The sequence below is a fragment of the Cucurbita pepo genome, chromosome 2 (assembly GCF_057944985.1).
Source record: "Cucurbita pepo subsp. pepo isolate OVF chromosome 2, ASM5794498v1, whole genome shotgun sequence".
Lineage (NCBI taxonomy): Eukaryota > Viridiplantae > Streptophyta > Magnoliopsida > Cucurbitales > Cucurbitaceae > Cucurbita > Cucurbita pepo.
The window spans coordinates 2,210,774-2,236,055 of NC_141799.1; the positions used below are offsets into that span (position 1 = coordinate 2,210,774).

Sequence of the window (25,282 nt, forward strand, 5' to 3'; positions counted from 1 at the left end):
GAGTTCAAGTAGCGTAAAGTTCATAACCTTGAGTCGGTCACAAATATGATTATATAACTCAAGCCTCAACCTACCCCTTGCTTTTTCTAAAAGCTGGAAAGCCAATTTTTAGGCTTAGCAAAATTTTGTAACAAGAATTGTTGTCTATTACAAATATGAAAGCTAGTAAGGTTTCTGAGTAAACAAATTAATGGTCTACACTTCCTAATAGACAAGATTGTGTGATATTTATTTGATCCAGCCAAACAATCAGTGGGATTTGATAGGGAAAAATGGGGGAAATCCCAGAAGTTTGGATGAACAAAAAAAATTAAGTCATCTGCCTACTCTAATGGTAGTAAACCTGTAGAATCGAATGAGGAGCCTAATTATCTATGGAGAGGAAGGGGGAACGAACCTATATGATATGAACTCCATTCTTCTTTACTTCAAATCAATTATGGACCTGGAAAAGGGTGAAGGCAGATGAAGATCAACGAGTCCGCATTCATACAAATAAAATATTAAGGTTAAATTATAAATTTGGTTCTTAAACTTTTAAATTTATATTTAAATGGTCCATGACCTTTCAACTTTGTGTCTAGTGGATCGTGAAGTTTAAAAAATATTGAACATGTCAATGATTTATGGGACAAGTTTAAAGACCTATAAGACACGAAAGATTAAAAACAAAAGATTTGCGAACAGCCGAACAAAAGTTGAATTAACTTACCAACTGGACTGCTCAAACTACAAATGCAACAAGAAGTGCGTGTAATATGGCCCAATAGAATATCATCCCCAGTCGTAATGCAGGTTGCCGCATCAGTGCTCGATCACAAGAAACCCTGGAAAAATTGTACACGAAATCATGTTATACATGTTCAGATTTACATATTTAACAGACTGAAAAGAATATCTGTATGCCCTACCAAAGTCCATCGATCATATCTGTCGCACGTCTCGAGAATTTTGGAAAAATTCTTGATGAAGCTAATGACTTAAATCCATGCACTGCAGAGGAGGAGGAGGAACGATAGTTAAAGCAATAGGTGCATAGAAGCAATCTGGCTCGAAACGAAAAGGTCGAAAAGCAAGAAGATCATAACCACGCTAGTTTACGATTTTACCTTTATCGTCATCTTCGTCCTCTAATCTATTACTACTGCTAGCAGGATCCATATCTATCGCGATTGCAACTTGATCGGTATTGCCTTTGCGCAAGCTTCGAACTTGAGGTATAACAGAAGTACTTGCCCAATTATTGATCTGCGCAAGAGAGAATAATGTAGAACTTTTCACAAGGACGATAATAATAAGGTATGGGATGTTTAAAGTACTTCTATTTCATAACAACAATGTAACTTAACATTACCATCCATATGCAAACTAAGCAAACTTTTCAGTTGATATAATAATTAAGGGAAAAGTGGAAATGGATTAACATGCAGGAGGTTATTTCAACAAAACCACGCAACATCAGAAATGGCAAGAAATTATGTTTGAAAGTACAATCTAGAACGAAATCGGCTCTTATTCTAAGCATGCTTTCTAAGTAAACTTCACTCAACAGGATGTAAGAAATAAAGATACTATACTCAAAATAAGAGAAAACGGTACCGAAAACCTTACCAACGGTTCGGATTCAATGATTTCAGGGCCCGCACTGCTCGCTCTATTACCATCTCCAACATCTTCAAGCAAGTTTAATTGCAATTCCTTACATTTCAGTTCTTCTACCTTATGCTTCTCAGCCAGCAACATTTCGTCCTTCCTCTGTGATGCTGCTTGAAGATCCTCAATTTCTTTTAAGATAGATGCAATCTTCTTCTTAAGTACTTCCTTGCATTCATGAACTTCATTTTGCTGGTTGTCATGAACAATATGAGACAACCCCACCCGAGTTTCCATCGTGTCAAACCATGTTATAATCTCATTGATATCCTCTGTACTTCTGTTGCTTGTTTGGGTTACAGCAATAGCATCATTGGTACATCTAGTTACCTCTTGTCTCAGAAAAGAGATTTCATCATCCCGATCTTGCAACTGTGCTCGAAGTTCTTCAACCTCAGTTAAGAGACTTTCGGATAGGTGATGAAGCTCATCAAATTTTGTCACTGTAATTGAGAGCTTTTTCATGAGCTTCCCACGAGAAGTTTCGGTGCTCTCAAGTTCCTGATTCTTTTGTTTCAAGAATTTTTCCAGCTCCTCAATCTTGTTGGTCAAACCTTCCATCTGCACTTCCTCCTCATCAAGTGCACGCATTAGGGCCTCAATTTCTGTGGACATCATGCAAAGCCAGCCTAAGTATTGATAATCTTATGAAAGTGGATTATGAAGGATTTAAGCATAATTTAACATACCTTGGTCTTTTCCTGCAAGCGAATCTGTGAGCGACCTGACCCTCTCTCTTAACTCATCTGAGATAGACAAACCATCTTGCATCTCCCTTAATCTCTGCTCCAGGACCTTCCTCTCATTCTCCATCTGTTCCGTTGCTTCCTCTAACTTATGTACCTGATCTTTTGAAGCTTGAAGATCAATTGAATATCTAATTGTGCTCGCTTCCGCTTCCTTAATTTGAGCAACAAGATCCATGCAAATCCTTTCCTTCTGGATGTCCTTCTCCTGAAGCTCTTTCTGCAGATTTGATATTGCAACCTTCATTTCTTTTACACTACCATCAAACATTTCAGCTTTCAGACCTATAAATTCCCTCACTGCCCACAGCAACCTGTCAGCAATTGTCCGGACAGATTCCTCAGACAATAAATGAGTTTTTCCAGAGCGTGAAAGTTGATCAGGTGTCATGGAGATAATATCCATTCCCAGATTTCCACTAGTCAAATCATTTCCCATTAGCTCCCCTTTTCTTTGGTCAACTTCCTTAATTGTAGATATGCATGCTTCAAAAAGCACCGCAATGTTTCTGCATAAGATATCTCCTTCCGTTTCTTTATCTTTTGCAACCGACTCCCTCTGTTGCACGTCCCACTTTAATGCTTCAACCAACTCTTTCTGAGAATTCACATTACTATAAAGTACCCCCAGCACCTTAGATAGAGAGTCGGATTGTTTATGGAATGACAGAGAATGCCCATCTATCATTTCTTTCAGAGCACCAATTTCCTTCAACGATTCTTCCAGGTGATGCGCAATGAGACTGTGTATATCCGTTGAAACATTTTCATCCACAGGAGAATTAGAGTAGGAGTTGAACCAGGAATCCAGAGCAAAAAAACTCCCCTAAAAGAAAAACAATCCTAGTCAATAAGTCTTAAAGTACAATAACCAAAATAGAATATAAACTTTTATTATTTACTATTTACATATTTAGTGTAAAAGTTTCCATCAATTAATTATGTTTATTTACATTGAGAAATGAATGCATTCTGGAAGAAAGAGAAAAGAAACAAGATTATAGCACATTTGGAGTGTTATTCTAAACCTATGAGCTGAGTTATAATATAGGATTTAACTGTGCGTGTGTGTGTGTGTGTGTGTCGGGGGGGGGGGGGGGGGGGTGGGTGGGTGGGGGGGTGAGGTCATTAAGAGAGGAAAAGGTCAATTTACAGAGTAACCAACGTACCTTGTCCTTCTTAATGGCACCAGACACGATGGAAGGAGAAGGATTGACATCAGCAGGACCATTAGCCTCAGTACACGACACAATAGCAGCTTCCAGATTATGAAAAGCATCCAAATCCTTGGACAAAGAATCGGCAAGTAAGTAATTAATCTCACGCAAGACCTCCTTTTGACGTTCAAGATTAGATTTTAATCCCATAAATTGAGAAATTTGGATCTTTTTTTCCTTTAAGTGTACATTAGATAAATTTTCAAGTTCTGAGAGAGCTTCAAGCTTGGAAGTCTCTTCTAAGTCTCTTTCCTTGGTCAGTACAGCAATCTCATTGGAAGCTTTCTCTAGCTCTTCCTGGAAAGCATCGTTTCTTTCCTGGACTTCATTTAGTTCTGCAAGAAGCAACTCGGCTGCTCTTCTCGATTTAATCGACTCTTGTTCAGAAAAAACCACGGCTTCACGCAGATCAGAGCATAGTTTTCCAACTTGTTTCAGTTTCTCAATAGGATCATTTTCGTTAACATCAACATTAACTTCAATGTGAACTAAAGTGTTGGTAATTGAACTCAATATATGTTCTTTTTCCAGCAAACTGCTCTCTGTTTCGGTCAACTGATTCCTCAGAGACAGATTCTCTGATTCCAATGCCTCCACCCGTCCTGAATAAACAGAGAAATTCTTAAATTTCTGCTCATAACTAGCAAGAGTATTTTCCTGGGACTTCATCTTAGATCTCAGATGGTCCAACTCAGTGGTCATCTCTTCGATGGCTTGTTTTAGACTATCTCGTTGTTGAACCAAAGACTTCCCCTTTCGAACAGCAACATTTAGCTTCTCTCTTATAGACGTTGACTTCTGCTCTTCCAGATGAAGCAGTTCCTGCAACTCATCCTTCTTTATATCTAAACTTTCAACCTTAACAACTAAAGACTCATGCATCTCCATATATTGATCCCTCTCCTTTGTCACAACCATTAATTGATGCACTGCATCCTCCAGCTCTTTCTTGTGATCATTTATCTCATTTTGCCAACCAACTTGTGTATCTATGCTTCTAGCAACGATTTCTTCAGCATCAGGTCCATTGGTAGCCCTCCCAAGCTCAACGTTCCCTAAAGAAGATGCTATATAATTTTGAACTAGCTTCATCACCATCAATTCAAGAAATTCAATACTGCTACCAGAAACCAAATCATTCATGTCCATGTCTCGCAAAGCATTACTTACCAAAGCCTCCAATTTTACTATTTTATGCTCAGTAGAAATTATTTTATCCTGCATATTGCTTAATTCATTTTGTAAAATTATAATCTCAACTTCATTCTCAAAAGTTCCGAATGATAGATGCTCATTATGATCATAGACTATTTCCAACTTCTCAGAAAGTTTCTCTCTCTCAAGCATGACTGAGTGGAGCTCGGCCTCAATGTCAGAAATTTTCTTCCGTGAATCATCCAGATCTGCAGTTAACAAACCACAATGGTTCTCCAAGTTATTGACCCTTTGATGAAGAGAATCCCTATCATGACAAGCCTCTGTAAGGGATCTATGTAACCATTCAATTTTATCTTCTGGCTCTATGGACCGCAAGTGTGAAGGAGTATCAATCTTTTCTAGAAGTTCTTCCCATCGTTGCACTAAGTTATTCCTTTCCATCAATGACTGTTCAAGCATTTCATTTTGTTCAGCTAACCCATAAAACTTTGTTTGAAGCTCCTCATATTTTCTTCTGAAATCATCTCCAACATTTGCATCCGTCTGCATTTCATCTTTCCAGCCATCTGTAGTGACAAAATTAGCATCAGAACCTGAACCTCCTGTGACCGAACTCCTCTGATCCCCATCTGTTTGAGGCAAATTCTTGCCAGTACTTGACTTGACTAACCAATCAACCTTCTCGATTATGTCTCTTGAATGAAAATTCTCAGGCAAATCTAGAGCATCGAGAATCTCATCTATCCTCTGAAGGACTGAATCTTTAAGAAGGAATGATTCTCTTAGAGCAGTAGCAGAATTTCGAATGTACGAAAGCTCCGATTCCAGTGCTTCAACACGCTCTCCTGCCTCTGAATAGGTTTTAAGTTTTGTTTCAGTCTCAAGAAGTCTATTGTCTTTCATCTGTAACTCCTGCAAGCACCTCTCCAGTTCACTAGAAGTCTGTGCTAGTGACTGCTTGAGACTATCCCGTTGTACAATCAAACCTTTTCCCTTGGTGACAGCTATGCTTAGCTTCTCTCTGATTGCAGACACACGCTGCTCTGATTGTTCTAATTCGTTAAGTTTATCCTTTAATTTGGATCGCGAAGCCATTAAAGCTTCCTGTGCCTGGCTTAAGCTTTCTTTTAGAATAACAATTTCACCTTCATGATCAAGAATCAGGGTGGTTAAGTCATGCACACTTCCCTGCAATTCGGCCAATTTCATCATCGCAGATCCATACTCTTCTCTAGATAAGCCTAATCGCAACTCAGTATCCTTGTATTTCTGTATAAGCAATGATATGATATATTTCAAATATAAAGCAGGCATTTGACCACAATCCCCCTCAGTATCTTCCGGTAATAACACACTTTGGACATCTTTGATCAATTTTTCAATGCCAGTAGAATCAAGGCATCTCTTGCTAAAGTCAACAAATTCTACAGTCCTATGTTCCAAATCTAAGCGAAGTTTATTGTTTACAGACTCAAGCTGCAGTCGCCGAGTAATACAATCCTCCAGTGGCTTGATTAACGCCTCAAAGCTGCTGTAATCTAAGGGATCACCCAGCATCTTGATTTGCATGTTCATGTCACTTCCACCGACTGATTCACAAGAAGCAAGATTAAGTTTTTGCAACTCACCAAATATCTTATGCAGCAAATCAACAGAGCATTCGGTCCTTCTCAACAAATTATCATATTTTTCATTTACTTCTTCATATAACATCCTAAATGCTTCACCGTCAGCAGCAGTAGCTTGAAGTCTCTCTCTCAGGTCATGAATCATTTTGACAGCATCTGTAACAGAGGCAGCAAGGCAGCTAGGCAATTGGTCATTAGAGCAAAATTTGATGGCTGAAGTATCAGATTTCCCTAATGATTCATCAAGCTTAGCAATTGTTTCAGCAAGCTCCAATAAAAAAGAGTGCCGGTCCTTCTCAAGTATGATTTCCCGTTTAATTGCTCCATCCTGCAAATTGTCTAACTGATTACATATCAAAGAAACCATCTGATTTGAGCTTCGATGAACATCACATAATTGACACTCCAACTCAGTAAGTTTTAATTCATATCCACATAACCTTTCAGCAAGCTCACAATTAGAATTTTTGTGGTGCACACCTTGTTGCCTTAAAGACTCATTAAGAATTTCAAGTTCATAGATCTTGCCATCAGCATCATCCACGTGATGTTTTAAGCATTCAAATAAAACCCCATGCTCAATGTTGGCTATCACCAATTCATTACTATGGTTCTTCAAAGCCTCAAATTGATCCGTGAGTTCACTCAATGCTGATATAGCAACCTTTTGATGATCACGCTCTCCCTTGAGCAACACATTAGCATTTTCAGCATCAATAACCACTTGACGAAGCAATGCTCTCAAATTATCCACAAATTCATTTGATAACTTATATGGATCTGGTAACTGAATTTCATCCTCCACCTCATTTTCTTCAACATTTACCTTTGACTCAAAGGCTTGAATCAGTTTTGAAACAGCAGGGGCATCCATTTTACTACCTGACCTGCTAAAGGAGGCAGAATTGGACTGCAACCCTTTGATTTCCTTCTCAAGTTTCCGTAATATAACATCTGCTTCCTCTAAGTGTCGACCCAAGATTACAAACCCAAGAGAATCATCAAAATTTTCCTGTTCAGTCACTATGAAGGGTTTCCCAACAGCAAGAACAGAAGTTTCATGCAAATTTTTCTTGAAAGTAGTTTGGTAAGAATCATTTTCTTGGAACTTATTTTCATGATGCAAGCCAGAGTCTGCATTTCCGGCCTGATCCTCATCTTCTCTAGATCTCGTTTTTAGAGACAATATTTCACCACAAAGTTCTTCAACTTTAAATTTATGTATATCAAGACTGCTGCTGAGAAATCCATTGTCCTCGGTGAGTTGTTTAACCTGCACTACTGCATCTTTAAGGTCATCCTCAAACCTTACGCGTTCCTCATGTTCAGCTGACAATCTCAGATCAAGAACAAGCAGCTCAGATCTCATTTTCTCATTCTCATGTAACAAAAGGTTCTTATCTTCTTCAAGCCTCACCTTATCCTCGGTTAACACTGCAAGGTTATTGATTAAGTTGGTAATTTCTTCTTGTTGGGTAGCTACCAAGCTTTTACAATTGGCAAGTTCAACTGACAATGTCCCATTCACCTGAAACAGGTGTTCTCTTTCTTCCTCATGCTTTATTTTTTCCTCCGCTATTGAAGACAAACTCCCCATTAACTCAGAATTTTCAACCTCCAGAGCCGCCTTCAAACTCTTGAAGCTACTCAATTCTGATAATATCTTTTCATTCTCACCGATATACAACTCCTTCTCCTCGGCTAGTTTCTTTTTATTTTCGTTCTCAAAGGTGATAATACCATTTAATCTTTCATTCTCCTCTTCTAACACTGATACCAAATGCTTGCAGTCATCCAACTCCTTTTCCAATCTGAACATGTCTCCATGGAACTTTTCAAAGCTATTCTCTGTCTCACTAGCTCTAGAAGAAAGCTTTTGTATCTCAGCCTCTGCAGCTAGCAGTTGATTTCTGAGCTCCTCATTTGCAACTGAAACATCCTTAAGTTCAGATCTGCAATGTGAAAGCTCATCCACAAGGGTATGATTCCTCACAAGAACTTCATCAAGCTTCATTTCTAGTTCGTTCTGTTCAGAAATTTGAAAGTTGAAGATATCTTTCGAGAAACTTGTTACTATCAACTCTTCCTTCACTCTCTCCAGTAAATCAAGAAACTTCCTATTTTGTCCAAATGAAGAAAAGGTGGAATGTGCATAAGTTGTGGTCATATGTGAATTATGAGAGAGAGTATCTACATCTCCCCCATCAGAAATTTTCACACTTGTTTGTGAAGGACTTTCATGGCTTTCGGACTTATCTACAAAATTATCTTCTGGCATATACTGCACTTGAGACCTACTTGAATGTATCATATCTTCTGCATGAACCTGTCTAACTTCTTTCCAGTCATTTCTACCACTACTAGAACTATTCTGCATACCTAGTTTTTCTCCCGGACTAGAAATTGAATAACTGTTTGACTCGGTTGCGGCACCAGATACAGATGCCACATCTGCTGTAATAATCTTGTCCCCATCGCAGCACATGTCTTTAAAAGTAGTCTCTGCTGCGGACTCATTCATGCCACCAGTCTCTACCTGCTTGTCTTCTGCAAGCTCTGTTCCACAGATTTGACCAGATTGCATCAAACCATCCCCTTTCATGCCTATCAATCAAGATATAAGAATAAATTCAATTATATGGACTTTCACTTGGTTTCCCTGACTCATACAGTATATCTGGCAAATCATAACTAAAATACATTAGCAAATAAGTACCAAAGAATAAGAGGACAACCTACATCTTCCCTTGCTTGTGACAAAGATGCAGACGACGGAAGCAATAGCTCTTCTCCCCTGCATCCCCCCCATACTTCAACTATTCTTTGCTGTTGCTCCACGGAAGCAGAAGAAATTTGGGAAGAAGATTCAGAGGAAGACAAATTATAAATGTCATCATTATTCTCTTCAGCAGCAGGAGCAAGTGAAGGTTCGGAGGATCTAACTCCAGCAGACTCCACATTTTGGATTGGGTGATCATAGTCCTCCCTATACCCTACTTCCTGCATTGGAACCTCTGCCTGGTCAATTTCTGATGTTTCAGCTAAATCCATCTCTTGCTTAACAGAAACAGTAGAATGATCGACCTCAGCTGCCAAAGAAAGTTCTGTAGAAGGAGATGCTGAAGAATCTACAGTATCTGGACTGCAATCAACGGCAGATGCAAGTACTCCATCAGTGGAATGACTCCCAGATGCAAGTACTTCAGTAGTGGCAGTGTCTGCATCTGCATCATGCTGTTCCAATTTACTTGTATGTTTTGATGAACTTCCTTGGCTACCTCTGCCTTTATAATCCTTCTTCTTGCGGAATTGCTGGAGCTGATATATAGAGAAAATAAAGGGAAAAAAAGTAATAAATTAGTCTGGTACAGCCAAATTGGTAAAGTGACTGCGTTTTTTTCCACTTCAAGGAGACAAAGGTCCTTTCAGGTTAAACATGATAAATCTCGATCAAATCAATCTAAAAATACCGCCTTTTTAGAACTTTGACACCCAAAAGTCTCCAAATCTATTGTTTCCATTAAATTAGAAACTACTACCCAAACTTACAACAAATAATAATCCTGGAAAATAAATGAATCTACCAACTAGGAATCACTGGGCGCCCAAGAAAGGAAAATAAGTGCATAAAAAATAAAATATTACCCTCATTAGAGTAAGCAGCAAAATTTTGTTTCCAACCTCAGTTTACATAAAAACTCGAACAAGATTCAAGACTTGCTATGAAACTAATAGACCGAATTTTCAGTTTCTTGACGTTATCAACTACAATAATGAAATATTTCTACATTTTCCCATTCAACTCATCAAAGAGACACTTAACGTTTATTTAAAATATACAAACAAAAGGAACACGAATTCACCTTCTTCCTGCCTGCCGCAAGCAGTTCGGGACGATTCTTGTTCTTGTCCATCCAACCCCCACATTTACTTAAATAGTAGTCACCAGTGAATCATTCATCTTTTTCCAGGCACAAAAACGCTGCAGAAACAATATTTCCCATCAGAAACTCAGTCCGAAAACGGCGCATTCACTTTCGACACCAATAAAAATCCAAAGGAAAAAACACGAACTATTTCGAACTGCCGTTTATAACTATAACCACTACAATTCGAACACAAACAGCTATCCTCCTAAGCTATATTCAAGAGTCGCAAATCCGCTTAGCTAAACATTCTACAGTATTCTCGACAAGGAAGCCGAAAAGCAGAACGCATAAGCTCCAATACCACAGAAACGAAGCGCAAAGAAAAACAAAATCAACAAAAGTAATGAGAGGAATCGAAATGGAGAAGAAAACGAACAGACCTCGATTGTAATCGCCATAATCAAATAGTAATCGGTGATGCGGTGAGATTGAAGAAGCTTGAGATAGCTTTGGATTGAAGGAAATCGTCGCCTCCGTTTCACTCTCCTCTCTGTAATGCTTTCCAGATCTTACGCTAGCTTCACTTTCGCGGGTGAAACATAGAGTCGATGGACAGAGAAATTGTAATAAGAAATGAAGAACAAAAATTAAATAAAAATTAAAAATAAAATGTCGGTCTGTCTTGCCTGTTTGGTTCGCCTAATGCCTATAATATACGACGCCGAGTCGCATTAATGAGTCACGCCGAACCGGACCCAAATAGTCGGTGCGAACCCGGTTTAGTTTCTCAATCGACAAACACGTGCGATGCGTGGACTCTTTTCTAGGGCAAATGTTTTTGGTGTTTCTCCAATTTAGTGTCTCCCTTCTAGAAGTTTGGATTTAGGTATTCTAACCTTATTTAATTATACATTAAATGTTTTTTCTAAGTTTAATATTGGTCAAATTCAATTGTTAATTTTGAACATAATAATCTTAATATATATATTAATTTTAATATAAATATCAGAAAAAACCAGACTGAATGAAAAACTTTACCGAATCCCCACACATGAGTTATATGTCGTGATATTATGGTCAAAACGAAGCCCAGCATACATTAAATCATAAGACTCGTGTTGAACAAAGCAAGTAAGGACTCTTTGTTTGAGTCGTTCGGGTGTAGTGTGACAAAGAGTCCAATCCATAACTGGTAAGACTATCGTAGCAAACGTGAACCAAACGAACCTGCCAGTTTCAACCGAGTTCAACTACGAGCATGCTCCGCTCACAACACTAACTCGTTTCCAACGAGTAAAAATGGTGGGACCCACTTAAGCATCACGATATAATTACTCATTTTTTATTGTATAAACAAAATAATAATAACAACAACATTTTAATTTAAAAATAATATATAGCTTTACACCTTATAATAACATAACAGCTCATTACAAAAGGACTCCAATGCCATTGTGCCAAAACCCAGGCCTGTCTCAGCCCACTAAGGTTAGCAAACAGGCCCACTAAGGAACCTTGATTTGTGGTTGGCTAGGCCTTTAGAGGCCCAATTAGGATGCATTCAGTGGGCTCATATTATGGGCTTGGATGACGTGGCAGCCCACTTCATGGATCGTTTTTTATATTTTAATTAATATTTAATATACAAATTTATGGAACGAAAAATATTCGAGTCATGATATAATTAAATTTACCACAGTCCACGAACTTGAACTTTTGAGTCGTTTAAAAGCACGTTTTATATAAGGTACTAAGTTTAAAATGGCGAGTGAAAATTTATTGCGTTTGAACCAAAGTTCGGAGACCATGTTAAAAGATGGCGGGGCGTGAAAATTAAATTAAATTAAATAATAAAATTTCACTACTCTGACATATTTGTAGCTGTAAATATTGACCGTTTTTTTTTTAACGTGGTATAATTATATAGACATGTTCCAAATTTGACCACGACATCACATATTGAATTGGTCAATTTTACCCTTTTGTTTTTTTATTCGTGGAAAATATTCATAATTCACCTTCAGTACATGCTTGACTTGGTCAACTTTTAATCAAATATTTAAATTTTAACGTTCAATCAAATTAACATCAACACATAATTAAAAGAATAATGAAAAAAAAAAAAACTCGCAGCTCGATATTTTTTAACCGAGCATTTGAGTTAAATCATTTATGTATAAATTGTCTATATCTCGATGAATAGAGACGTTTAGGGACGTGACGAAAACAAAGAACCCCCCTATAGTTGTCCCGGCCTCTCATTTTAATTTTTATTTCTACAGTTTTATTTATTTATTTATTTTAGGGATTGAAACAGTAATTACCTACCAAAGTTAAATAGTCTATCAAAATTATATAAAATTATTATTATTAATGTAACAGCACGAGCGACAACAAATATAAAAAATGTTTCGTTTCCTCCCAAAGCGATATTATGTCCTCGTTGGCACACCGCCCGGTAACTAGCTTATTGGTGGATCAATAATATATCGTGTCTTGTCATCTTAGCTCGAACTTATTTTCGAAAATACGTTTATAATTTCACGAATTATCTATTTTTAAATTTAATTGGACAAAATTAAAAAAGAAATTAAAGTAAACGGTACCCCTAAATAAAATATCCACGTTTCCTAAATAATATTTGGATACTCAAAATTGATGAGATGGATATTTTTTATGCAAATCGGACGGCTGATAAGAGAGTTGTGATTGGGAGGTGTATGGGCACGAGTGCACGGGATAAAATTCCATTTTTAAAAAAATCGTATAACGTATTTTTTTAAAACTCATTGCAGGGAGATTCTCACGGATTACGTTCTTTAATTATTTATTCAGTATCCTTATCTGAAAACAATTTAAAAACGAATTATAAATATCCGAAAATAAATTAAAAATAAATAAATAAAAGAATCAAATCCACTACCGTATCAAAGCTGCTCACCTGACTCACCTCGAATAATAACAAATCATTTTATTTCTAATTAAAATTATTATCATTTCATATATTATAAAGTCAACTTGAAAAATCCCATAACTTATTTGGTACATTGTCATAAATTTTTATTTAATTCGGTTATTAACTTTTGGTATTAATTTGGTTATTAATTCAGTAATTAATATTCTTATTTATTTTTATTATTAATTCTCATCTAATTTATAATTTTTATTAATATTCTACGTAAATATCTTTATATATAAAGGGTTGTACAAGATGGTTAAGAATATTTGATTGAGTCTGTGTGAAATAATTTGTAGCGTGAGAGTTGGATATTCACTTGTAAACACTTTGATATTGCTCCCGCTATTAGTACAACAAGTGGTATCAGAGCATTGAAGGTTGTAACATTTCGATGCACGACAAGAATCTTCATACCAAATGTAAAAAAAAAAAAAAAAAACTCTGATACCAATTGTTGTACCAATAGCGGAAGCAATATCGAATGTACTCACACACCCACGAACAAATTTTAAACAAAGAGACAAAGATTGACGTGGTTCGAATATAAGAAATTTCCATACATCCATGGGTGGTAGCAAGTCGCTATAATCAAAGTGTTTATAACTGTATCTCTCTTACTTTCACACTACAAAATCTACAGAGTTTTTACTGTCTGAATTTCGACCCATAATTCTACTTTTTTTTCGTGTGTTTTTACTTTTAACTTATTTTTTTTTTTGTTTATTTACCTTAGTAACTATTTATCTTGGTAGGTGTTTAAATTCGATGTTCACCAACCTATTGATAAAATATTATTATAGCCATAATAATTGTATATACAAAACATTATTGACCAGGACGTATTAATAAAAAAATTATTGACCAAATTAAACATTAAATGTGCACTAAAATCAAATTTAATATATTATTTAAAAAATATTAATTGACTATAGAGGATTGGGTAACGATTTTTATTTCTTATTTAGTATTACAAATTAATACTCTTTTATCATTTCCAATATAATTTATTTTATAATCTTTTTTTTCTTTTTGAATTTAAATAAATAAGAATTCAATCCGTTTGATTAATCGAATTTATTGTTGATTTTAAAATATATCATTTTATTTAATATATATTTTAAAAATTAACCTTTTATTTTTACTAAAAAAGTAAAAATTAAAAATTAAATAAATGACCCAAAAACCCAATTAAAACATATACATATGGATTGGGTCGAGTTCATCATTTAGGTCGATGATAGAGCTAATATGCGTGAAGGTTGACTTTTACTCACTCGAAAAATCTTGTCCACGAGCTACTCCATCTTAATAACATTTAGATGTGTTTATGAATTGAATATGAGTTGAAATTTATTTTAGGTTCAAAAAAATTGTATGAGTTGAAAAAAATTTACGAGTTGCAATCAAATTTCAATCCACAAACAGGTATAAGTCTTACTGAGATAGAGTAGCTCGTGGACAATACTTTTCGGGTGAGTAAAAGTCAATCTTCATACATATCAGCTCTATCGTCAACTTTAACGATATTACATGTTTTATTTATTTATTTTAAATATCCAAGAATAATTCTCAACGACCTCGTTTTTGTATATAGACGATTTTAACCTCATCTTCATTAATTAATTACGTGTGAAAACGAAATCAGCCTTTCTTAACGCGGCTTGTGTTGAAAATAAGTAGAAACAAAAAAAACAATAAATATAATTTAATGTTTTTTTAAAAAATAAAATTCGTTGTAGATAAGTCAACCACATGTAAATATTAATTTAATTATGGAAATTAAGAGAGAGAAAAATAATAGAAAAAAAAAAGTGGTGGAGGACATGTTTTTGGTATTTATTGCAATTAAAAACAAAGCAGTTGATTTTTTTTATTTTATTTAATTATTATCGTTATTTATTCATTCCGATTAAATATTATATTTATTAATTTCTCTCTTATCCAATTTTTGTTATAACCCATTTAATTTGTTTTTTTCAAATTTAATAATAAAAAATAAATTATAAATCATTCTTAAATTAGACGAGTTGAATTAAAAAAAATTAACCACAAATAAAAAATAAGTATTAAAAATTTGAACAAATAATAATTAAAAAAAATAGCCTCCATTCCCACTACTTTTAAAAGTCACGAGCTGACAATTAAATTAATAAAATAATGACGACTAAAAAATTAAATTATTAATAGCAATTGACTCGATTAAAATTGTAAAGTTAATTATAAAAAGATTAAGTTAATTAAGCAAGTTGTTAATATTTAATTAATATTCTCATGTTACTCCTAATCCCTCAATTAGGTCAAAAGGTTTCCAGAAAGTTATGGTTTACTTTATTAAAAGTTGGAGTGCACCACATAATTAATTTATTATTTAAAATAAAACCCCGAAATATTTTCTTTAATTGGCACCAGCTAATTTCCATACTCTTTTAATGTATTCGACACGTGGCAGAAATTTAAAATGTACCAGCCAATTATTAAATGCTAAAATTAAAAAGTCGTGGTCAACTCTCTAGGTGAATTCCCACCGTTGGTTTCGCGATTCGATTCGACGGTTCTCGTTTAACCTATTGGATTCTCTATTTTAAAAAAAATAAAATAAAATAAAGAAAATTAAAATTTATTAAATAATTTGTTTAACTGATTAAAATAATATTTTTCCTAGAAATTCCGCTACTAAATATTATAATAAAATTAAAATTTTAGACTGAAAAAAATAATATAATAAAGTTTGGTCAACATTTGGGGTTTAAATTACGAGAATAATAGAATAGCTACACGTGATCCCCACTTTTGGTCAGCTTTCTTTATCAAAACACAGTATGGTTCGTCGTTTTGCGTAATTTAAAATATCGGCAATTTATCGCGATATGGACGCTATTTGTTGGTTCATAATGGACATATTCTAGAAGATGGGAATTTTCAAAATTCCAATATCGAGTAGGGCAAAACGCACCGTTTTATTGTCAAATCTAAAAAAAATTACAAGTCCGGTAATTTTAAAATATTTATAATTTTGAAATGGATGATTTCTTATGTATATAATTTTTTTTTTTTTTTTTTCATTCCATAGTATGCCCCACTCTGTACGTTCTTTGAACAAATCCTGACCGTTGGATCAAGAATCAGGTTTGACTTCCAACCTGCTTACCCGGTCATCCGGTCACCTCGAGGGCCATTAAATCATCCCCAACCTCCATCCTTTGGCTCACTTTCTCCGAATACTAATCTTCCTCTTCTCTTACGATGATCTTATTCTTGTAGTTGTTCAGAGTTTTCATCGCTCGGTTTTCTCTTCGATTTTCTTCAAGTTCTCAACTATGGCGGTGGATCTGATGAGTTTTCCGAAGATGGATGATCAGATGGCTATACAAGAGGCCGCATCGCAAGGATTGAAGAGTATGGAGCATCTCGTTCGTCTTCTTTCTCACAAGCAACCTTCAAACCATGTCGATTGCTCTGATCTAACTGATGCGACTGTTTCGAAGTTTAAGAAAGTGATTTCGCTTCTCAATCGGACTGGCCACGCCAGGTTCCGACGAGGTCCGGTATCTAATTCGACCTCTTCCTCCTCGTCTGGTTCAGTTCCTCAAAATCAGGCGATGAACATCACTCCTACTCCGTTTACTTCATCGGCGACGGTTTCTGCTCCGTCGTTCACCGCTCCAGTCACCGTCGCTCAGCCACTGACGAAGGTTACTGCGGCGGCGAACTTTCTCCAGTCGCAGCCTCAGAGTATGACTCTCGATTTCACTAGGCCGAATATTTTGAACTCTAACCCTAAGGGAACCGATTTGGAATTTTCTAAGGATACCTTCAGCGTCTCTTCGAGTTCTTCGTTTATGTCCTCTGCTATTACCGGAGACGGCAGCGTATCCAACGGAAAATTAGGAACCTCGATCTTTCTGGCACCGGCTCCGTCTGCTTCCGGCGGAAAACCGCCACTCTCGGCGCCGCCATACAAGAAGAGGTGTCACGAACACGATTATTCCGAAGATTTGTCCGGGAAATTCTCCGGTTCTACCTCTGCTTCCGGCAAGTGCCATTGCTCAAAGAGAAGGTACCAAATCTAATTTCACGTTCTTCAAACTGAATCTAACTTCGAAAGCCAAGCAATCAAATATTTCTGTGATTATGATATTCGTAAGAACAGAAACCCTAAACAAAGAACAGAGTTGAAGTGGAAAACGAGTTGACTCGTCCGAGTCGGAATAAGGGTTAGTTAGCGAGTTAGTAGGCACGGCACGCGTGATACTGACACGATTTGGTGGTGGTTTAGTAATTTAGAAAAAAATATATATATATCGAAATTCCAAAAATTTCACTTTAAATTTTCAACTTGCCATTAAAGTAGTTTTGTCTCGTTCTTTCAGCCTTTAATATTGACCGTTGACTTAAAATCACGTGATGGACCCCACCACCTTCCCCAACGACTGGTGTATTAAGAATTTTAATAATATTTTCCGAATTCCAATAAATGTTGACCGACGTCTTTTTCTACAGGAAAAACCGTATGAAGAAGACGATCCGAGTCCCGGCGATTAGTTCTAAAATCGCCGATATTCCACCGGACGAGTACTCATGGAGAAAATACGGTCAGAAGCCGATCAAGGGATCTCCATACCCACGGTGAGTTAAAAAACAGCAACTCCCGCCGTGTACGGTGGCGATTTATTATAATTTTACCGATTTTAACTCGATAATTGTTAAATTTTCAGTGGATATTACAAGTGTAGCTCGATGAGAGGATGTCCAGCGAGGAAACACGTGGAGAGGGATCCAAATGATCCAGCGATGTTGATTGTAACGTACGAAGGAGAGCATCGCCATACACAGAGCTCCTTGCCGGAAAATATGGCCACCGGAGTAGCTTTAGTTTTTGAGTCAAGTTGAAGTTCAAGCTAGAAGAAAATAAATGGAAAAAAGAAAAAAGAAAATTTGAAATTTGACTTCATTTTTTCTCTTCATGATGATTGTACATTACGAAAAAAAAAAAAAAATGTTAAATGGCAGAAAGAATCTCTATTCTATCTGCCCAGCGCGTGGCTGCCGGAGTAGAATTAATTTGATTTAATTAATTACTGTCGTGGTCTTCTTTTTTAATTGGTGCGTTTGCAAATATAAACAAAAGTTGGGGCGAAAATGCAAATTTGAAGAGATTGAGGGGTTGATTCGTAAAAGTCTACGAAAAGTCAAAAGATGGGGGAATGGTGGTCAGTGACAGGTGAGAGGTTTTCAATCAATCAATTCAAAAATTGGTGTGTGGGGCCCACTAATTGGATTTTTTTTTTTTTTTGGAGAATTAATTATAAAGTTAGATTTAAATAATATCCATTTATTTTTTTGAGAACTGAAAAAGTCTTACTTTATTGAATACTTTATTTCACTTATTGCGAAAATTGACTTTTTTTTTAAGCATATATTCAAAGGGCCTTACAAATTAATCAACTTGATGGAATATTGATGTTTTTTTTATTTATTTATTTTAGACAGTTTTGGAATAAAAAAATATAATAATTTGAAAAAAGTCAAATAAAAGGGCAAAATGGTCTTTTGACTTAATTGGACCATGACCCATCTTCCACGGCGATTTGATTGTACAAAACGAGACCCAGCACCACCCAAATCAACAAATCCAATCTCTCACTTGGAAAAAAAAAAAGTTTCAGATTTGGTCCTTTGATTTCAACAAAATTATAATTTAGTCCTCACAATTTTGAAAATTAGAATTTCATATATAGTTTTATATATATTCTAAATAATTTTCACATTTAAATTCATATAAGGTTTGGACATATTTTACCTAATTTTTTTATAAAAAAAATATGAAAAGAAAAACAAAAATCAATGGTTGAATACTATCATATCATATTTATGGACTTAATCTAAAAAATAAAAAGAAAAAAGATATTATCCAATAATGGCCAAAATCATGATTGTTTATGGAATCTTTAATACTTCTTTTATCATCCTCATAGTCTATTCATATGAACAGAGCTTTATATGATAGATTATTATCCACTCTAGTCTTATACCAATCCATGCTTTACACCTCAAACTTAGGTAACCCCTCACCCAATCCATCCACCCATCCACCAACTCATCAATAAATCTTTGTTTTTATTGACACGTTTATTTAGTTGCGTTAGAAAAATATCTATCGTTCAAGGGGTTGAAAAGGGAGAGAATGTAGAACAAGCTAAAAATTTTAATTTCAATTTTACGGGTTGAGTTATCATCGAAATAAACAAGTGATTTGTCATCTATGTACACAATACTCGTATTTTGTTTATTTTCTATTATTTCTCTCTTTCAACTCCACCGTCAAATAATAAATAAATAAATCTATTAAGATATGATATTTGGAGAATATATTTTAATAATTAATTATGAAGTATATCTTAGATATCCCGTTAATATTTTTTCTTTATTTTTTGAAGTTGTTAGTAGTATATTTTATCTTATTTACCAGATTTAGTTAGATATATATTTTCCCTTCTTTTAGGTATTAGTGAATGATTTGTATCATATTTAAACGTTGTAAACATTAACGAAGATCATACTTTCGGTCCCAATTCTATTTCTATTTCTCATTCTTAACAAAATCAAAATAGAAACGATGCAAGCCGCTCGAGAAAAAAATTGTAAAAAAACTCCTATAAGAAAAGTAAGAAAACGAGACAATTACTTGTGATTCAAAGTTGTATGAAATGCATTTTAAGATTGTTTTTCAAAATTTCAGATATTAACACGAACATAAAATACATATTTTCAAATTCAAATTTCTCGATAGCGCTCGAGTACATAAGAGAGAATATAAATAAATTAATACCACGTGCAAATAAAATGATCTCAAGAATATGGAGGTTAATAAGCGTTTAAAAAATTGATAGTTATTAACTATACTAACAAAATACAAGTAATTCCGTCTTTTTATTTTTTCACTAGTAATCTTAAATTATATAATTTATATGCATAAAATAAATAAAAAAAACTTTTTTTTAATGAATATATTTAAAAAATAAAAAATAAAAATGCATTATGGTTCTTAAAACCCTAATAAAGTAGGTAAATTATATGAAAGAAAGTTGTTGGAGTTCAATTTCCAATATATATATATATTTGACTATTCACACCTATTTATTATACACGAGCTATATTTGTTATCATTTTAAATAATTATTTATTAGTCTATTTTTGGTATATACCACCATTAAAGTTTATACTCCAATTCATAATTTCTTATAATAATATTTTAAATTCACAAGAAAAAAAAAAAGACTTTAATGCAAATATCATAATTCCACGTAGATATATAATCCCTAATAATCTGCAATCGGGCTCCACTATCTCGTCTCCCAAACACTCCGCTTCCTTTTTTTTAAGGTTGCATTAATTTGTTATATTTGTGGGTACAAAATGTTTGCTTCTTCCTATCCATTTATGATTTTGTTTTTTTTTTCATTAAATTACAATTTAGTATTTAAATATTTTTTATATCATATAATTTTGGATGATTAAAAATAGTTTTTTTTTTAAATAATAATTAAAATAAATTAATAAACATTTGAGAAGTAATTAGAAAAAAAAAATCATTTTTAACCAAAAATACTTCAAATATGTAATAAAAAGAAATTTTAATAATTATAACCATGTTTGGATATTAAAAAATAGTAATAATAATTTCAAGTGGAACAGTTTTTTAGCTTTTTTGTTTTGTTTTTTTTTCTCGTTTTATATATTTTTTTATTTTTGATTTACTTAAAACAAAAACAGTTCACAGAGTGATAGTCCCCCCTTATCCCCTTCTCTCTTTCTGTCTTTCTATCTTCTTTCTCTCCCTATCAGAAAAGTCGGTACCAATCTGCCGCCGGTTGATGACAACGAACCCTAACCCTTGGGCGTTGCCGGCGAGGAGAAGCAGAGCGGAGGTAAGTTCAGAAATCTCTACTGCGACGGATTCGATCTCCCGCCTGTGAGTGATGGAGGTTTTGCTCGGTTCTCCGACGTTCAGCATCGAAGTCCCGTCGGAGAACTCCTCCGCCGTCGCGGAGACTCATAATCGGGACGGGTTGGGTTTTGGCGAGTCCGGATCTGGTAGTTCGATTGGGGAAAACTCGTCGGAGTCGTCGTCGATTGGAGTTCCCGACGATGATTCCGACGACGATGAGGTGCAGAGCAAGCCAAAGGAAGGAGGATTGCTCGGATTGGATTCTCTCGAAGACGCTCTTGTAATCAAGTGAGTTTCTCTATCTCTATCTCTATCTCTTTAATTTTCACTCTCCTATAACCTAGAAATCGAAAATTGAAGCCGAAAAAGGCGATTGAACTCTAAAATTTCCGATTAATCACACGAATTAGAGATTTAATACTCTGTAATGTGATGAAATTCCTCGGGGGGATTGGAATTGTAGAGGAGGCTTATCGAGGCATTTCTCGGGGAAATCGAAGTCGTTTGCGAATTTATCAGAGGTGATTCAAGTGAAAGATTTAGAGAAGCCGGATAATCCTTTCAACAAGAGGAGAAGAATTTTAATGGCGTCAAAATGGTCGAGAAAAGCCTCATTCTACAGCTGGCGAAACCCTAAATCGATGCCTCTGCTTGCCCTAAACGAAGACGAAGAACAACAACAACAAACGGCGGAGGGTTCCGATTCAGAGGAAAGAAATCGAGAGAGCGATGAAGATGATGATCAAAACGAACGAAGAAGACAAACCCTAGGGCAAAGGTACCACGATCGGAAGCTCGTTAATGGCTTCAAATCAATGAGCTGTTTTGATCTGCAAGAATATGAACAGCAATAACGCGTAGTGTAATGAAATCGTTTGGCCTTTCTTCACTTATTGCTCTGAACAAAAAGAAAAGGAAAAAAAAAAAAAAATTATTTTTCTATTTTTCTTTTTTCTTTTTATGTTTCATGAGTCCATGTAGATAAATTAATAATATATATTGTGTATATATATGTTTCCAAAATTCAAAGTGTGCATGAAATGAAAAAATATCCAAATATTTAGAATTAAAAAATGTATTTGGAAAATTATTTCTATATTTTTATTGTTTAATTATCTAATTTTAAAATATATTTTTAAATTGTGTTTGTTTTTATCTCACTTCTGTCGAGTAAATTTTAGCATTTAAATTATTAGTCAAATTAAAAAATATAAAATAATTGTTTAAATATGTCATGCGTATTCACGTGCCTTGCCATACTCAATTTATATGTTATGGGCAAATTGGTAATTTTGTTTACTAATTTGTTCCTATTGGGCTTGTGGGCAAAAAAAACTCACCTTTTTACGTTTATTTTATTGTTTTAATATAAAATGTTCACTTAAGGGCAAATTAGTAAATTTACGGTGGTTTTTATTGGGCTGGGCCTTGTAGTACCCACATAACTAAAGCAAACTGGGCCAGGCCTCATCCTAGATAATTGGGCCCACGGGCCCAGCCTAATGATACCGGACATTTGTCGTCCTCCTCTTCTTTCTCTCTTTCGCTCCCATGGCCGATGGTTAGCTTCTCTGTCTCATCGCCACTCATAACCACCGTCGGAGAAGATGCTACGGATCGCCTCATTATTCTATCCTCCATTGGCTTTATGCTTATCCGATTCCACGAACGTATCCTCTTGTCCGACTCCTTATCGCACGGCCACTGCCCGGCCGGGAAGACTCTCCTCGGAGTTCTAATCTCAAGCGGCTGACGTCTCTTGTCGTCCTACTCAGTCGCCGGAAGTAGCTCCACAAGGTTTTACTTGTTTATGTTGTATATTTACTTTAATTTTTACTCAACTCGACTGCTCGTTTTTGGAGTGTGAGGAAAAACACTAAGGACTTAGTTTTTTTGCTCATGTTATTGCTTGCGGTTGTATGCGAAGTTTCAATATCATGCCGCGTCTGGACTAAGGGGAATCCGTTAATTTTCTTTCTCCTGTTCATTCTCAGTGTTGGTAGCGTATGCGTTCTTATTAAATAAAATTTTATGGTTTCGTGTAACGGATTTGTGTGGAAAAATATTTCGACGTCAGAAACTATGAGCGATGATTTCTATTGAAGTATATACTTCTCGGAAATTAAATCAGTTTTTGGGCTTGAGTTTCATATTGTTCCTTAATTTTTCTCAGTTATTTGAGGAGATTGAAATTGCGAAGAGACTTTATGGAAAGTTGAATACAATTTTTATGAATGCTGTCCTGGAAGCTTGTGCTCACTGCGGTGATATTGATTTAGCTCCGAAGAATTCCACTGAAATGTCCAAACCAAATAATTGTGGAGTAGACAATGTCAGTTATGGCACGCTATTGAAGGTAATAAATTAAAGCATTCTAAGTTTTAGATTCCTTGATGCATTGTTGTTGAGTCATGTGGGAAATCCGTCATTGTGACAGTTATATGGGATTAGTTCTTGTTCCAGTTAAGTCTCAGTCTTTTCTCTGCCAGGGCTAGGGAAAAGCTAGAAAAGTTGACTAAGCATTTTGATTATTTGAATCTGTGGAAGAAGGTACTGCTATTGGAGGTCTAGCACTGTCAGCACCACTTATTATGGTCTTCTAAATGCTTTGACTGAACCAGGCCAGTTTCTACGAGAAGTCATTTCTTAAGCTGCTTACTGTACTTTATCTATGTTGGATGATGAAAGTCCCACGTCGACTAATTTAGGGAATAATCATAGGTTTATAAACAAAGAATACTCTCTCCATTGGTATGAGGCCTTTTGGGGAAGCCCAAAGCAAAACCACGAGAGCATATGCTCAAAGTGGACAATATCATATACCATTGTGAAGAGTCGTGTTCGTCTAACATGGTTTCAGAGCAATGCTCTAAACTTAGTCATGCCAATAGATTGGTAAATTCTCAAATGTCGAACAAAGGACTCCAAAAGAAAAGGAGTCAAGCCTCCTCGAAGGCAGTAAAAAATGACTAAGACTCCAAAGGAGTCAAGCTTTGATTAAAAGAAGGCGTACTTTGTTCGAGGGGAGGTGTTGGATGATGAAAGTCCCACATCGGCTAATTTAGGGAATGATCATTTGGACAATATCATACCATTGTGGAGAGTCGTGTTCGTCTAATAATCTGCACTACAAAGCTCATAATAATGTCTCCAGTCCGGTAAGTTCAAATGCTTTATGGCAGCCACATTTCAATTGGAACAATTAAGCGTTGCAGTTAAATTTGGTTGATAGTGTAGTAGACTTATTTTTAGTTGTTAGTGGTATTAAAGAGTTTATGGGTGTATATTTTAGTTTCTAGTTAGTGTTTATTTGGCTCGATAGATTTGGAAGCTTTTCTATGAATGATAGTATTGATGTGCAATCTCTTCAACGGAGAGAAGTTTCGGGCTTCTTTATGGTCTTTGGAGAGGAAAGTATAATCTCAAACAAGTTACTACTCATTTGATACTGTTTATATCCATCAAGAGCGATGCATATACCTTTGTTGTTTTACCAGTCGACACTGTATGTTTCTTCTTTAGCTACAATGGATGCATATAAGCTTCCAAATTAATTACGTTCTCATAGCCATAGGAGGATATTTACTCCCCCCACTGCTCATTCTGGTCTGACCCACAATAATTCATGCATGTTCTGAAATTTCCTTGAGTGGCTCATGCTCCTGTGGGGGTACCTAGCGCTACAAGTTTGTGCATCTTGATTCACTTTTCAGACATAGCCCTTCCATTCATCAATTGTAATACATTTTTTCTTTAGGGTTTTGGGATTCTGAAAGATGTCCATGTAGTTCACAAGATTGAACAGCATACACTGAAATGATTGATGCTTTGCTCAACTGTGGCGGTATAGATGGTACGTCATGTTTATACATAACTAGTAAGCGGCAGGATAGGGATTGAATTGTACAGATAGATAATTAGTTTATGCAAATAGACAAATGTTTTTAGTTGAATTGTACAGGATAGAGCAAATGTCTTTATGCATAGCTCTCCTTGTTGTTTTTGGTTGGTGTGGGGTAGTTTAAATGAACTTTTGAGCATTTTGTCTATTTGTTTTCGTACCTTTAAAATGTTCCAATTGGCTTAACATGTCGAGCTAATTAG

General features: G+C 35.4%; 3 protein-coding genes and 1 long non-coding RNA gene across 6 annotated transcripts; 3 read left to right on the forward strand and 1 right to left on the reverse strand.

The window, feature by feature from the left end:
* Nucleotides 1-28: 28 nt before the first annotated feature.
* LOC111788076 (uncharacterized) lies at nucleotides 29-10,948 on the reverse strand. 3 transcript variants are annotated; one of them, XM_023668237.2, is made up of 11 exons: nucleotides 10,712-10,948; nucleotides 10,266-10,384; nucleotides 9,487-9,720; nucleotides 9,138-9,402; nucleotides 3,569-9,006; nucleotides 2,343-3,225; nucleotides 1,612-2,258; nucleotides 1,110-1,248; nucleotides 912-993; nucleotides 713-827; nucleotides 29-445 (listed from the first exon to the last, which is right to left on the reverse strand). In XM_023668237.2, the coding sequence occupies exons 2-10, from the start codon at nucleotides 10,314-10,316 to the stop codon at nucleotides 725-727; spliced, it is 7,842 nt and encodes a 2,613-aa protein (XP_023524005.2). In that variant the 5' UTR covers nucleotides 10,317-10,384; nucleotides 10,712-10,948; the 3' UTR covers nucleotides 29-445; nucleotides 713-724. The 3 variants fall into 3 exon arrangements, with proteins under 3 accessions (XP_023524005.2, XP_023524004.2, XP_023524006.2); XM_023668236.2 differs by having other exon boundaries at nucleotides 9,138-9,720; XM_023668238.2 differs by lacking the exons at nucleotides 9,487-9,720; nucleotides 10,266-10,384; nucleotides 10,712-10,948 and having other exon boundaries at nucleotides 9,142-9,351.
* A 5,473-nt stretch (nucleotides 10,949-16,421) lies between these two features.
* LOC111788222 (putative WRKY transcription factor 11) lies at nucleotides 16,422-18,308 on the forward strand. Its single transcript, XM_023668502.2, has 3 exons — nucleotides 16,422-17,287; nucleotides 17,731-17,856; nucleotides 17,946-18,308. The coding sequence occupies exons 1-3, from the start codon at nucleotides 16,548-16,550 to the stop codon at nucleotides 18,118-18,120; spliced, it is 1,041 nt and encodes a 346-aa protein (XP_023524270.2). The 5' UTR covers nucleotides 16,422-16,547; the 3' UTR covers nucleotides 18,121-18,308.
* A 2,755-nt stretch (nucleotides 18,309-21,063) lies between these two features.
* Nucleotides 21,064-22,201, forward strand: LOC111788285 (uncharacterized). Its single transcript, XM_023668608.2, has 2 exons — nucleotides 21,064-21,466; nucleotides 21,642-22,201. Exons 1-2 carry the CDS (start codon nucleotides 21,210-21,212, stop codon nucleotides 22,030-22,032), a joined length of 648 nt encoding a protein of 215 aa, XP_023524376.2. The 5' UTR covers nucleotides 21,064-21,209; the 3' UTR covers nucleotides 22,033-22,201.
* Nucleotides 22,202-22,425: 224 nt separating this feature from the next.
* LOC111788356 (uncharacterized) lies at nucleotides 22,426-24,929 on the forward strand. Its single transcript, XR_015419953.1, has 3 exons — nucleotides 22,426-22,975; nucleotides 23,352-23,534; nucleotides 23,668-24,929. It is a non-coding gene; the product is annotated as an uncharacterized LOC111788356 (long non-coding RNA).
* Nucleotides 24,930-25,282: the final 353 nt, after the last annotated feature.